The sequence below is a fragment of the Lampris incognitus genome, chromosome 1, assembly GCF_029633865.1.
Source record: "Lampris incognitus isolate fLamInc1 chromosome 1, fLamInc1.hap2, whole genome shotgun sequence".
NCBI lineage: Eukaryota > Metazoa > Chordata > Actinopteri > Lampriformes > Lampridae > Lampris > Lampris incognitus.
The window spans coordinates 124,240,668-124,253,013 of NC_079211.1; the positions used below are offsets into that span (position 1 = coordinate 124,240,668).

Below are 12,346 nucleotides of genomic sequence, written 5' to 3' on the forward strand. Positions count from 1 at the left end.
TGGCGATTAGCGGAAACGCGAATCCCGAAGGAAGGGGGCAATGTAACGATCACGGATAAATAGGCTCGGCAACCACAGGAACTGCCGCGGCCGGGACTCGTACCCGTATCTCCCGACCCCTTAGTCGAGCGGTTAGCGATGTAATACGGGTTCGCGTCCCGGCCGCGGCAGTTCCTGTGGCGACGGTCGCCCAGACTGCCCCCCGAATTCGCTACATTGGTGTCAGAAGTGGGTCGGTGAGATCGTAAGGCCATCGGAAGCGTATGCGCCCAGAGGCGTGAAGGAGCTGATATGCTTAAGTGCGGGGACGCGCTTCCCGAAGGAGGGGGTAGTGTAACGTGCATGGATAAGTAGACACGTTGGCCACTGGCTGAAGGGTCTGACCCTTTAGTCGAGCAGTCAGCGATGTCTCCCGCGGTGCGGGCGATACGGGTTCGCGCCGCGGCAGTTCTTGTGGTTGCCCCCCCCCCCCCGAATTCGCTACAATATAAAACAGGTGTGGGTCGTGTCGCCCGCGGTGCAAGAGATCTCGGCTCTGACGTTGTCGTCCGCGATGCGGGAGAGCCCGGCTGTGACGGTCCGGCCGGGCTGCCCCCCGAATTCACCAAAATATAAAACAAGTTTGGGTCGTGATGTAAGTGGGCTGTTCATAAGTTTGGGGATACCTGCAGTCAGCTGAGACCGACGAAGTCACTTAGATGAGTGCTGAAACGTTTCTCCCACAAAACTTTATGTCCATGTGTACTGATTTAACTTTCTGGGATATCCGCTAACCAATGGGTCTCCTGTCTTTGACATGGATTCACCTTCGGCGATGGCATAACTCGTGTTTGGTTGGTGCTAGAATGCATCGTCCGGAGGGAGGTGGGAGGGAACTCCGCTGCACGTCATCAAATGGTCACAGCGGAATCGACCAATCTTATGATTTATTGTGTGAAAGGAACGGTACTGTATGAATGTTTTAATATATTGTGATGAATTTGTACTGTTCACTTTGTGCAATAAAAAAAACAATCTTATGATTGGGTAGGGCTTGGGTAGGCTACTAGGGGCTAGTTCAGTTTAGGAACGGAGGGAAACAGTAGATTGACGTTAGACGCAGCTCAGGCCTTCGGCCTCGCGCGCGTTCGCTCGTACAGGACCCCCACCCCCCGAGCCTGCGGCCTCGCTCCTTAGACGCAGCTCGGGCCTTCGGTCCTCGCACTTTTACAAACCAACTATTTCAACGAGAATTGTGAAAAACACACAGCTAAATAACTATATAGTAACGCTAGCTAGCAACATAATCCGTGACGTCATGTGTAGTCGAAGCACCCCCGAGTTGGTGTTGGTCGATTCCGTTGTGAGCATTTGATGACGTGCAGCGGAGTTCCCTCCCACCTCTCTCCGGACGACGCGTTCTAGTACCAACCCTCGTGTTTGTCAACAACTCGGGGCCGGGCCCCCGGGAAACTTCCGGTTTGTCACAGCTCGTGATTACCCGTTGATTTCCGTAAACGATCGTCTGGCCGAATATGGCGATGTTACGTTTACGAAAGTGTGCGACTCCGCTGTCGTTGTTGGGCAGAAAGGTTTTCGTACCGGAGTCGAAGGCACTTTGTCCATATCACGAAAAGGTAAAATACATCGATGTCTGGTTCAAATCCTAAACCTTCAACTTGTATGCAAGCGTCAATAATTCTACGTGTGTATTTGTCTTTGGCTGTGTGACTGGCGTTGTGACCTCAGCTACGACGCCTCCTTTTATGTAAACATAACAGGCCTAATCAAGAAATTTAGCCGTGTTACATCTGCAACACGTCTTTTCCGTCTTTTTTTTCCAAAGGTGGTTGACCACTACGAGAATCCAAGAAATGTGGGTTCCCTGGATAAAAATGCCAAAAACGTGGGGACAGGATTGGTGGGTGCACCAGCCTGTGGCGATGTTATGAAACTTCAGGTGTGTGGGGGGTCAAAGCGTTCATGTTGTATACAAAATCACCTTTTTTCCTGTCTTAACTTTCACTTTTGCTGTATTCACTCAAATTAATGTGCTTCTTCATTCCCTTATAGGTCCAGGTGGACGAAAATGGAAAGATTGTGGACGCAAGATTCAAAACATTTGGCTGTGGCTCAGCTATTGCTTCTAGTTCTTTAGCAACCGAATGGGTGAAGGGGAAAACGGTGAGTTCCGTTTATTTTACCCAAACATGGGTCTTCACTTTTAAATGTGCCGCTGAGTTGTTTTTTGTTTGAGTTTCATTTTATTCCATATTTCACCACACAGATCGACGAAGCTCTGAAAATTAAGAACACAGACATTGCCAAAGAACTGTCCCTTCCTCCAGTCAAACTTCATTGTTCTAGTAAGTACACTGTGCAGCAAAGTGAGCATTTCATTTTCCATAATGTATATGTAGAAAAAAAACCCTTTTCATCTGTAAAAAAGTTTGCTACAGGGTTGTTTTGATATTATTTTATGGTTGTTACTCATGAGTATGCCCCCTGAACCATTTTAATCTTTCTTTTTTAGTGCTTGCTGAAGATGCCATAAAAGCAGCACTGTCTGACTACAGAATCAAACAACTGGATGAGGAGCAGGGTGTGAAAGCCAGCAGTTAGTGTCTAATTAAGTAATTTTGATACTTTTCAGCTTTGGTGGATGAATTGATTTACACAAGGAATTATCAAGTTTTCGTCATCTCTGCATCAACAGTATTACAATCCAAAAAGTCAATAAACCCCCCTCCTGTAATACTTTTTTCAGCATCGGCTTTTAAAATTCAAGCCAAAATTCTTGTTTCAGAACACAAATGGAAGGTTGGTTCTGTTTATGGCTGCAATATGTTCCTTGTTAGTCATGATCAAAATTTGATGTAATTGTTGATTAGGATATTTCAGGACTCGTCTGTTCAAATCAACACAAGGGAATTCGGCACTATAACTATTACACTGCGTGCCTACAATGGGAAGTTTAATATAGTTATATAAGCCAGGAATAATTTGTTTGCTGTGTTTTTCATTTTGGTTTTTATTTTGGCATTGAAGTTATAGCTTGCTTACTGTGTATATAAACTTTTTGGTCTGTGTGGGAGGATTCATTCCACAAATGGAGTTGTATATATATCAATAGCTGAACTACATGCTGTACAGGGCAATAGCACAAGGAAACCCAAGGACCATCCTGTGTGTGTGTGCGCGCATGTTTCATTCTTGTAGAAAAATAAATGTAAATAACAATTGGGTTTGAGTTATTGTGCTGAAGCCATCTGTCAGATTTACATAAAATCAGCATTCACTTTTCATGTGTTCATAATACCATTTAAGATTGCTGAAGAGGAGACACCCTCTGTTGGTGAATGAGGATCTTTTTCAGCACAAATAACACTGCCAGCATTAAGAAAGCTACTACTACACATAACACAGCCAACAAGGCTATTACCACTGAGGAGTCCTGCTGAGAGAGAGGTCTGGGCTTCTGCGTAGGCAAGGAGCCCACCTTGTTTGTGGAGAGCAGGGGCCCGGCCCCTTCATTGAAAGTTGAATTACTCAAAGGATACAGCACTGTGGTATTGTCCAGGCACCTTGCTTCCTTGAGGATAGAAGCAGTGATATTAACTTGCGGTAAGCTCACCGATGTGGTGAGGGATAAGCATTCCTCATAACTAAGAGTCTCCAAAGAGTAGTTTTGAGGTAATATACGTGACATATGAACATTGTGGATATTATGAACTTGGAAGCTTTTGACAGCTGTGGATGTTTCTATCAATTTCTGCTTTGATGAACTACCAGTCGACGCAAAATTCCCAGTATTTGCAACAGAGAATTGGACATCGGGTGCAGCACTTTCCATGGTGTTGTTATCCACCTTCCTTTCCCGTCTAGAGGAAAAGCCAAGGTAGGAGGTTCTCTCATTTAGCTTCACAACCTGGGGACAAATGGTGATAACAGAGAGATTTAGAAGCAGACGGTGAGCAAGGTGAACTGGCTCAGAACACACCAAGTCAGTTGCCATCTTCAGCCTGCCGCTCAGAAGCCAGCGGTAAAGATACAAGATATCACACTCACACACCCACAGGTTGTTTGCCAGCTCTACAGATCGGAGATGTGGCAGGCTGTCAAAGGCGTTCTCCGGGACCGAACGCAAGCAGTTGCTGTTGATCTTGAGAATTTGCAAGTTGACCAGTGCAGAGAGCGAGAGCAGGTCCAGTGTAGAGATGCAGTTAGCTGACAGGTCTAAATGGGTCAGGGAGGGCGGCAGATTAAGTGGCAGACTTGTGAGTTTGTTGCCCTTCAATGTTAGGACCTGCAGCTTCCGAAGGCCCTGAAGTGCTCCAGGCTGGATGGCACGGATACGGTTGTCCTCCAAATCCAGGCGAGTGAGGTTCCCCAGTTGCCACAGAGCACCGGAGGTGATGTAGGTGATGCGGTTCTCCTGTAACTGCAGGATCTCTAGGCTCGGAGGAAGGCCACGGGGGAACCGGGCCAGCTGGTTTTGACTGAGGCTGAGTTCCTGTAGAACGGAGAAAGGCTGGAGGAGGTGGTCTATATTACAAAGCTGATTTCTGGCTACAGACAGAGCTGAGGTACTGAGAGGCACAGAGCGAGGAAGGGACTTGAGACCCAGAGACTCGCAAAGAACCAGAAGCCCTGGACGAGCACAGCAGCAGCCCAGTGGACAGGGAGACGTCATCGGGCGGACTAGGGGACAGACACAGAGAACCAGTAGGACACCACACTGGTGCCAATTCATGACTCACTGTGAAAGATAAAGGAGCAGAGATGACGGCAAGACATCGAAGATAAACAAGACTAATGTAACAATCTACATCAAGCACCCCTCTAAAACCCAGTGCATCATATTATTCAGCATTACAATGTGGATGAATCCAGATAAGTTGAACATTTCCTAACAAACACCGAACAATTAAAGTACTATGGCTCAATCATGTAATGCTTATTGCTTACCATTCTGCTATGGTTGAATTATCTGCTCCACCTACACGACGAGCCAGCTCTTGTCCCAGTGATCCTTGTATGTTTAACCGTGCCTCGAAACATAAACGGTGTCTTGGAGATTCCCAAGCAGGCACTCATCAAAGATTAATGACAACCTTAAGGGGCTGTGTTACCTATTCTGCATCCTTATCATCCAAATCAATTGAGAGTTCCATTGTCTGTCAATGTCAAATAATGGGGTGTGACAAATTGTACAATATCAAAAAAATAAATAAATTCAGACATTAATGCGACAGATGAGAGAAACACAAGAATTTGCCCCAACTCATCCCTTATATGAGCTATAGGTCGATGGTCCTTTGGTCTAGTCCAAAGAGAGGCTGGAGTTGCCCTGCAGGCCTCAGAGACAGCCTGGTTGGGTGGTCCTACAGCCATGTGCCTTCCTTTCACCTGTCTGGAGGAGGGAAAGTGAAGGGCTAGCATTTTCTAGAATTATTTAGCACCTCATTGACAAAAGAGCAGGGAATCTGACCCTAGTGCAAGGCTCTGTCAGGTCTCACATTTCAACCACTACAAGGTTACGCTTGCTTTTGAGCCATTGTGTCCTCATCGCTGTCTTTGATGTTTGCTCTTTGGAAAGTTGACCCCTTCCGGTGGGTATCCGGATCTGACCATCACAATCTCACACATACACACACACACACACACACACACACACACACACACACACACACACACACACACACACACACACACACACACACACATATATATATATATATAGCAGCACTCACCAACCACATTAGCAGCTGATGAGTGCACGACGCACGAAACAGGCCTATACTGCAATGTATTAAAAGTTTTTTTTCCCTGTACCTGCATTGATATTCCGCTCCTCATTAGTTTAGCACTTATAACAACACCATTGACGGTTTTGGAAAAAAACGCTACACACACAAACACACACAAACACACACACACACACACACACACACTATATGTACAAAAGTATTGGGACACCTGGCCATTACACCAACAGGAACTTTTATGACATCCCATTCTAAATCCATAGGCATTAATATGGAGTTGCCCCCCCCCCCCTTGCAGCTATAACAGCTTCCACTCTTCTGGGAAACTTGTGAGGTCAGGCACTGATGTTGGACGAGAAGATCTGGCTCACTATCTCTGTTCTAGTCCATCCCAAAGGTGTTTGATGGGGTTGAGGTCGGGGCTCTGTGCGGGCCAGTCGAGTTCTTCCACACCAACTCACCCAACCATGTCTTAATGGACCTTGCTTTGTGCACTGGGGCACAGTCATGCTGGAACAGAAAAGGGCCCTCCCCAAACTGTTCCCACAAAGTTGGAAGCATAGAATTGTCCAAAGTGTCTTGGTATGCTGAAGCATTAACATTTCCCTTCCCTGGAACTAAGGGGCCTAGCCCAACCCCTGAAAAACAACCCCATACTATTATCCCTCCCCTACCAAACTTTACAGTTGGCACAATGCAGTCAGGCAGGTAACGTTCTCCTGGCATCCACCAAACCCAGACTCGTCCATCAGACTGCCAGACACAGAAGCGTGATTCGTCACTCCACAGAACACGTTTCCACTGCTCCAGAGTTCGGTAGCAGCATGCTTTACACCACTCCATCTGATGCCTGGCATTGTGCTTGGTGATGTAAAGCTTGCATGCAGCTGCTCGGCCATGGAAACCCATTACATGAAGCTCCAAGCTTCATGGAATAAAGCTGGAATCCATGAAGCTCCCAGTGCAGTTTTTATGCTGATGTTAATGCCAGAGGAACTTTTGAACTCTGCAGTTATTGAGTCAACAGAACGTTGGCGACTTTTACGCACTACATGCCTCAGCACTCATTGACCCCACTGTGTGACTTTACATGATCAGCCACTGCGTGGCTGAGTTGCTGTTGTTCCTAAACGCTTCCACTTTTCAATAATACCACTTACAGTTGACCGTGGAATATTTAGCAGGGAAGAAAGTTCACGAACTGACTTATTAAGAGGTGTGTCCCAATACTTTTGTGTGTGTGTGTGTGTGTGTGTGTGTGTGTGTGTGTGTGTGTGTATGTATATATATATATATATATATATATATATATATATATGATTGACAGCTGATGATTGCTTATGACATGAAACAGGCTTGTACTGTCTCATAGAGAATTTACTTGACTCATTGGATTATATATATATATATAAAGCAAATATGTATTTCTTCAGCAGGAAAATTTAATTTGCAATCATTTTTCAATTATCTTAAGAATGCATATCGGTTAGCGTTTACAAAGAAATATCCATATGAAAAGGAAAAATTCTGGTTTTGACAATACATTTCTAACAGAACTTACCCATCCGGTCAGTTACAGGCAATGTCCACAAGAGAGCAGCATAACAGTGAAGTTGGTGATTTTCAATATCGCATAACAGAGGTTTCTCAAAACGAAGATTTAGGCTTTTACTTTACAGAACCCAATCAAGATGTTTCATAGATTGTTTCATAGATTTATTTCATGGCTTTGAGCTAACACTATGGCGTATCAGGTTGACTGCTGTTGAAATATTGATAGACTCTTGTACGGCGGCCAGTTTAAGGACAAAAGGGGCTCTTGTTTTCTGCAGGCTCCGGTGCCTTTTACTGTCTTTATGTTCGGCTATGACACCTGATGGTGCCAGCAACAAATGCAGTGATGCACAAACCTGTGCATGCGTATCTTTATGAGCACTTCTAAGTTATAAGTAGAATCGTTCATATGCAAGAAAGTTTACAGTTTATAAGAAAACACAATGTAGAAATCTAACATTTGAACAATTATCTTAAAATAGCCACAAGTGATTGTTGAGTGGCTACAGCTTGTAATTACACATTCCAAAGTTAAACTAAATGTCTCTGTAAATGTATCATCTCATTTTCCTGTTCTTACCATTTCTATTCCTAGGTCTCTTGTGAAACACCAGAGCAGTAGTTTCGTGTCCGGTTGCACGACTTGTTTTCAATAACAGATACATGGACAGAGACGTCATTAACGTGAACAGTTTTATTAAACATGAGGATGAAGAAATACATTATTTTGTGAACAGTCTCATCTGCAGACATACCAAATCAGATTGTCGTACAACGTAAATATCACACAACTTGTTTGCATACAACTCAAAGCTCAAGCTTCTTAATGCGGATTTCCAATCAAATCACACGATTACGAGAAAGGAGAACACGTGTTACGCTCTAGATGTCAGGACTTAACTGGCCTCTGTGCGTCTGTGACGCGTCATGTTTAAACAACGACACCAGCAACTTAAAAAAAAATCATTTATATGCTTTTGATCGCGAATCCGAAAAAAATGAAATAACACCAAGAACAATACAAATAATCCTAAAATCTATCTTACACTTAAATGTTAAAACTCATTTTTAATAAAACTCAAACCCCGATTCACAAAGAATTTACTCAAAAAACAAAACAAAAACAAAAACAAAACAAACGAACAAACAAAAAACCAAAAACAAAACAAAACAAAACAAAGCAAAGCAAAGCAAAGCAAAGCAAAGCAAAGCAAAGCAAAACAAAACAAAACAAAACCTGAAACTATTTTTCCAGAAATAATTCACCTTTGATGACAGATACAAAATATTATCTGAGTACAGCCTAAAGGAAGTCCAAAATTACCATCAAAATAATTATTTAAGGTGGGAAAACATGTAAGAAATTAATGTTTTCTTTATCATTTCATTTTTATTTTGGGTAAATATACAAAGCTTGGTGAATCAGGATCTCAAAAGTGAGATACAATATGATATGAAATAACATTAAGTAAATGCGCACGAAACAAAGTTATATGAAAGTCAATCAGGAAATTGCTATAAGAAATCTTTTTAACTGATTACGTCAGATCCTGCCTTGCGCCCAATGCAGGCTGGGAGAGGCTCCAGCAGCTCGCGTGACCCTGACCGGGATAGTCGGGGATAGAAAATAGTAGATCAAGTCCTCAAAATTCTCCTTTGCAGCACCAAAGACCATAAATGAGCCAAGTACACAAAGTACAAATATATTAGTAAAACAGCTTCACAAATGGCAACACGGAAACACACACACACACACACACACACACACACACAAGAAGTTACCATTTTCTCAAACACCATCACCTGCTGACCAGATCTCATGTTTTACAGCAACCAATGCGAAAACATGGACTGTATGGGAGGAAATTTAGAGTGTAAAGCTCTAAATAGTTGAACCATCGGGGCATCAGGCTGTTGCCATCCTTCCATCCATTATCCAAGCCGCTTATCGCGGGGACGCTGGAGCCTATCCCAGCAGTCATTGGGTGGCAGGCGGGGAGACACCCCGGACGTTTTTATTAATAAATAAACAACCCCACGAGCTTAATCTATATCCCATACAACAGGGTGTGCAAGATTACTCTAATGCTGGTGGTGATGTGCAGTATTTCTTTTTCACTTCACTTACGAAATACAAATAGTTCAAATTCATGTACTGGCTTTTCAGACTTTGGAAAATGTCCACTCAGTGGTGTTAAACTTGTTTTACATTGTATGGTGAGAAGCTTTTGAGGTCAGTATTCTTGTACTTTGAATTGAACAGAATTGCGGTGCTAATATAGCGCTGTAGGTTTTTAAAGGTAGAATGGGTAGGGGTTTTCCTAAAATTCACTGTACAGACTCACAAAAATAATCCCTCTCAATCACCACTTGTGACCCACTAGACGTGTGTGGCGGTGTGTATATCTGCCCTGAGGACCCTGTCCCCTGCCTGTGCTTTCTTATTTTGCTCGGCACAGTACGCTCCTGGGCGTTACCCTTTGGGCAGCGGGACTATAGAAACGTAGCGACCAGGTGTCAGGTCGACATCGTAAACACGCATCCAAGAGTAAGCCGCGCCAATGGCGGACGCAGCGCCGAAAAGACGCAAATAGAGTGAGGCGAAACGCCAAGCGGGCAAAGCCCGTTCCGAAACGAGAGTGAATCTGGGGTTGGCTTTCACCCGCTGCCGAGCACCGGCGGGTTGGACGGGGATGAAGAGCGACGCTGAGCTGGCCTGTGCACTGGCATGTGTTCTGGCAACTGTCGTCAGGGGGCGCGTACTTCTGGTGTCATCGAGCCGGGGAGGAGAGGCCAACTTTGAATGTAGTGTGTGTGTGTGTGTGTGTGTGTGTGTGTGTGTGTGTGTGTGTGTGTGTGTGTGTGTGTGTGTGTGTGTGTGTGTGTGTGTGTGTGTGTGTGTGTGTTTTTAATGTTTTGTTTTTACAACCCGCCACCGACAAATCCTACTCGTTCTACCTTTAACACCAATCAAGAAACAAGCTGCTGGCGCTCGTGACCCTACACCGTTGGGTGCGAGGACAAACGGGCCTGAGACTTGATGTGGTCGATGGCCCGAAAGATATTCAAGTGAAATCTACTAACTATCCAGTCCTATGACTTTCACTTCAGCCGAATGCTTTTGGTATCAGAAATGTTTGGGGGATTTTTGGGGGGGGGGCTGTAGAAAACTCACAATCTTGATAATATGTGGAGATACATATAATAGCAAACTGCGGACACAGTTAGGATCATCTTAATTAATTCATGTGTTCATGTTTTTCTGTTTTGCTTTTTTTCCCGAATCAACTTTTTCAAAGATAACTTACGTTGTTTTAATGAGAAGGACGTGTTTTTACCTAAACATATTACTAGCAGCTGTGATCACTCTTAAGGCAATTATAAACTGTATTGTAATGCATTTGGATTTATTTCGCACATTTCTATGTTTTTGAATAAGTGACCTCCATTTCATGGTTTTGGTTTTTTTTTTTCCCAAAGGTTGGATCCCCAATGTATTTCAGTCAACAAAAACCTTAAATTACCTAGTGGCTTGCCTTTTTTAGGTGGCAGGTGCAGACCACAGGGTGACCGGAGCCGGTGCTCGGGCCAGGGCTGTGTTGCACCTCCTCTCTCTTCTTCGACTGCTCCTTGTGCCTGGGCTCCTCTCGCCTCCTCTCCACCTCTTCCTCTTCTCTGACTTTCCTGACCTCCTGACGGGGCGATGATCTGACGTCTCGACCCTTGTCGCCCACTAGCGCCTTCGAGGGCATCCGCAGGTTTTTGGGGGACGCCATGCTCTGAGTCTGGACCCGCTTAACGTGGTCGACGGCGTACGGCCTGTCGTGGAGCTCGCTTGAGCTCTTGGCTCCTCCGGACTTGTCCGCTGTGTACTTCCTGGGGGGATGAGCGGGGGGCTTGTAGGCCTCCAACTTGCGCTTGTGACTCATGGCAGAGGCACAGCAGATGATAAAGACCATGACAATGAGGAGAGACGTCACAACAATGATGATGAGCAAATTCTCCTGCAAGAAGTCCACCACGCGGCTGAGGACAAAGTCCTTGAGGCGGATCATGGTGGTGGTGATGGTGTTGGTGAGGGAAGGAGTGTCGGTGGGGGAAGTAACTTGAACCGGTGCTCGGGTGGAGAAAGAGGTAGGGAAGAGGAGCTCCAGCTCTCTTTCATCACCGCTGCCATCCATGGATATGTTGTAGAGAAGGGGAGAGGCATAACAGCCGCTACACCAGAATATGAGCAGGGTCACGCATGTGAGGTGAAAAACCAGGGGAGACGTCATCTTTACTGCCAAATCCTGCGGTGACAAGAGGACATTTTAATTCAGCGACAAAATGCAGATTTGTGCCCCAAATAGGCTGGAGCACCACACTACTTTCCTTTTGTTTGTCCTATGGACCTGGCGTATGGCTAAAGGTGACCAGCCCCTTTATCTGTCTGAACTCCCAGCCTGAGGAAAGCTGTGTCGGGGGGGGGGGGGGGGCTCAGGCTAAACTAACCAACACCATCCTCCCAAAGTCACTTCTTAAAACATACCTTTACAGCAGAGACTGTTCAAAAACATCCTTTTAGCATCCTCAAACTTTTGTTATTTCTGATTCGACTCCTTTTTTTTACAGATTCGTTATACCTGCATTTTAGCTTGTTTTGAAAAGCGCTGTATGAATTAGATTTATCATTTGAAATTAAACAGGTACTACTTACTAATCTACCAGACATACATTCTCTGATGTGACAAAACATACTCTGTAAATTGTCTGAGATATTGTATGTGTTTGTAATGATGCTGTGTGCATCGAAAGAAAAATTCTGGGCTGGTAGAAAAAAAAAAGAAGAAAAATCACTTCTTTCTCCCATTCCCCTACTTGTATCAAATCTATTTTAGCAGGGAAGAGAGTAGCCATTACTTATTTGGGGTGGAGACGGTGAGTTTGGCACTGGAGGGCTTATAATTTGTACAGTGGATGGAGGCCACCCATCCACCACACCAAAGCCCACAGGAAGCTATATATATATATATATATTCCTCAAGGACCAGAGAGGCGTGGGA

The 12,346-nt window shown here is 44.7% G+C and overlaps 2 protein-coding genes across 2 annotated transcripts; one reads left to right on the forward strand and one right to left on the reverse strand.

Moving 5' to 3' along the window:
• The first annotated feature begins 1,440 nt into the window (after positions 1 to 1,440).
• On the forward strand, positions 1,441 to 3,219 carry iscu (iron-sulfur cluster assembly enzyme). The gene is made up of 5 exons (XM_056289118.1): positions 1,441 to 1,616; positions 1,826 to 1,939; positions 2,053 to 2,163; positions 2,267 to 2,345; positions 2,513 to 3,219. Exons 1-5 carry the CDS (start codon positions 1,515 to 1,517, stop codon positions 2,599 to 2,601), a joined length of 495 nt encoding a protein of 164 aa, XP_056145093.1. The 5' UTR covers positions 1,441 to 1,514; the 3' UTR covers positions 2,602 to 3,219.
• Positions 3,220 to 10,825: 7,606 nt separating this feature from the next.
• tmem119a (transmembrane protein 119a) lies at positions 10,826 to 11,578 on the reverse strand. The gene has a single exon (XM_056282939.1). It carries the CDS (start codon positions 11,576 to 11,578, stop codon positions 10,826 to 10,828), a length of 753 nt encoding a protein of 250 aa, XP_056138914.1.
• Positions 11,579 to 12,346: the final 768 nt, after the last annotated feature.

Excerpts from the sequence above, each read along its gene's own strand:
- iscu (XM_056289118.1), top strand. The coding sequence starts at position 1,515 with ATGGCGATGTTACGTTTACGAAAGTGTGCGACTCCGCTGTCGTTGTTG. Across the intron at positions 1,617-1,825 it reads TTTGTCCATATCACGAAAAG|GTGGTTGACCACTACGAGAA; the intron begins GTAAAATACATC and ends TTTTTTCCAAAG. Across the intron at positions 1,940-2,052 it reads GCGATGTTATGAAACTTCAG|GTCCAGGTGGACGAAAATGG; the intron begins GTGTGTGGGGGG and ends ATTCCCTTATAG.
- tmem119a (XM_056282939.1), bottom strand. The coding sequence starts at position 11,578 with ATGACGTCTCCCCTGGTTTTTCACCTCACATGCGTGACCCTGCTCATA.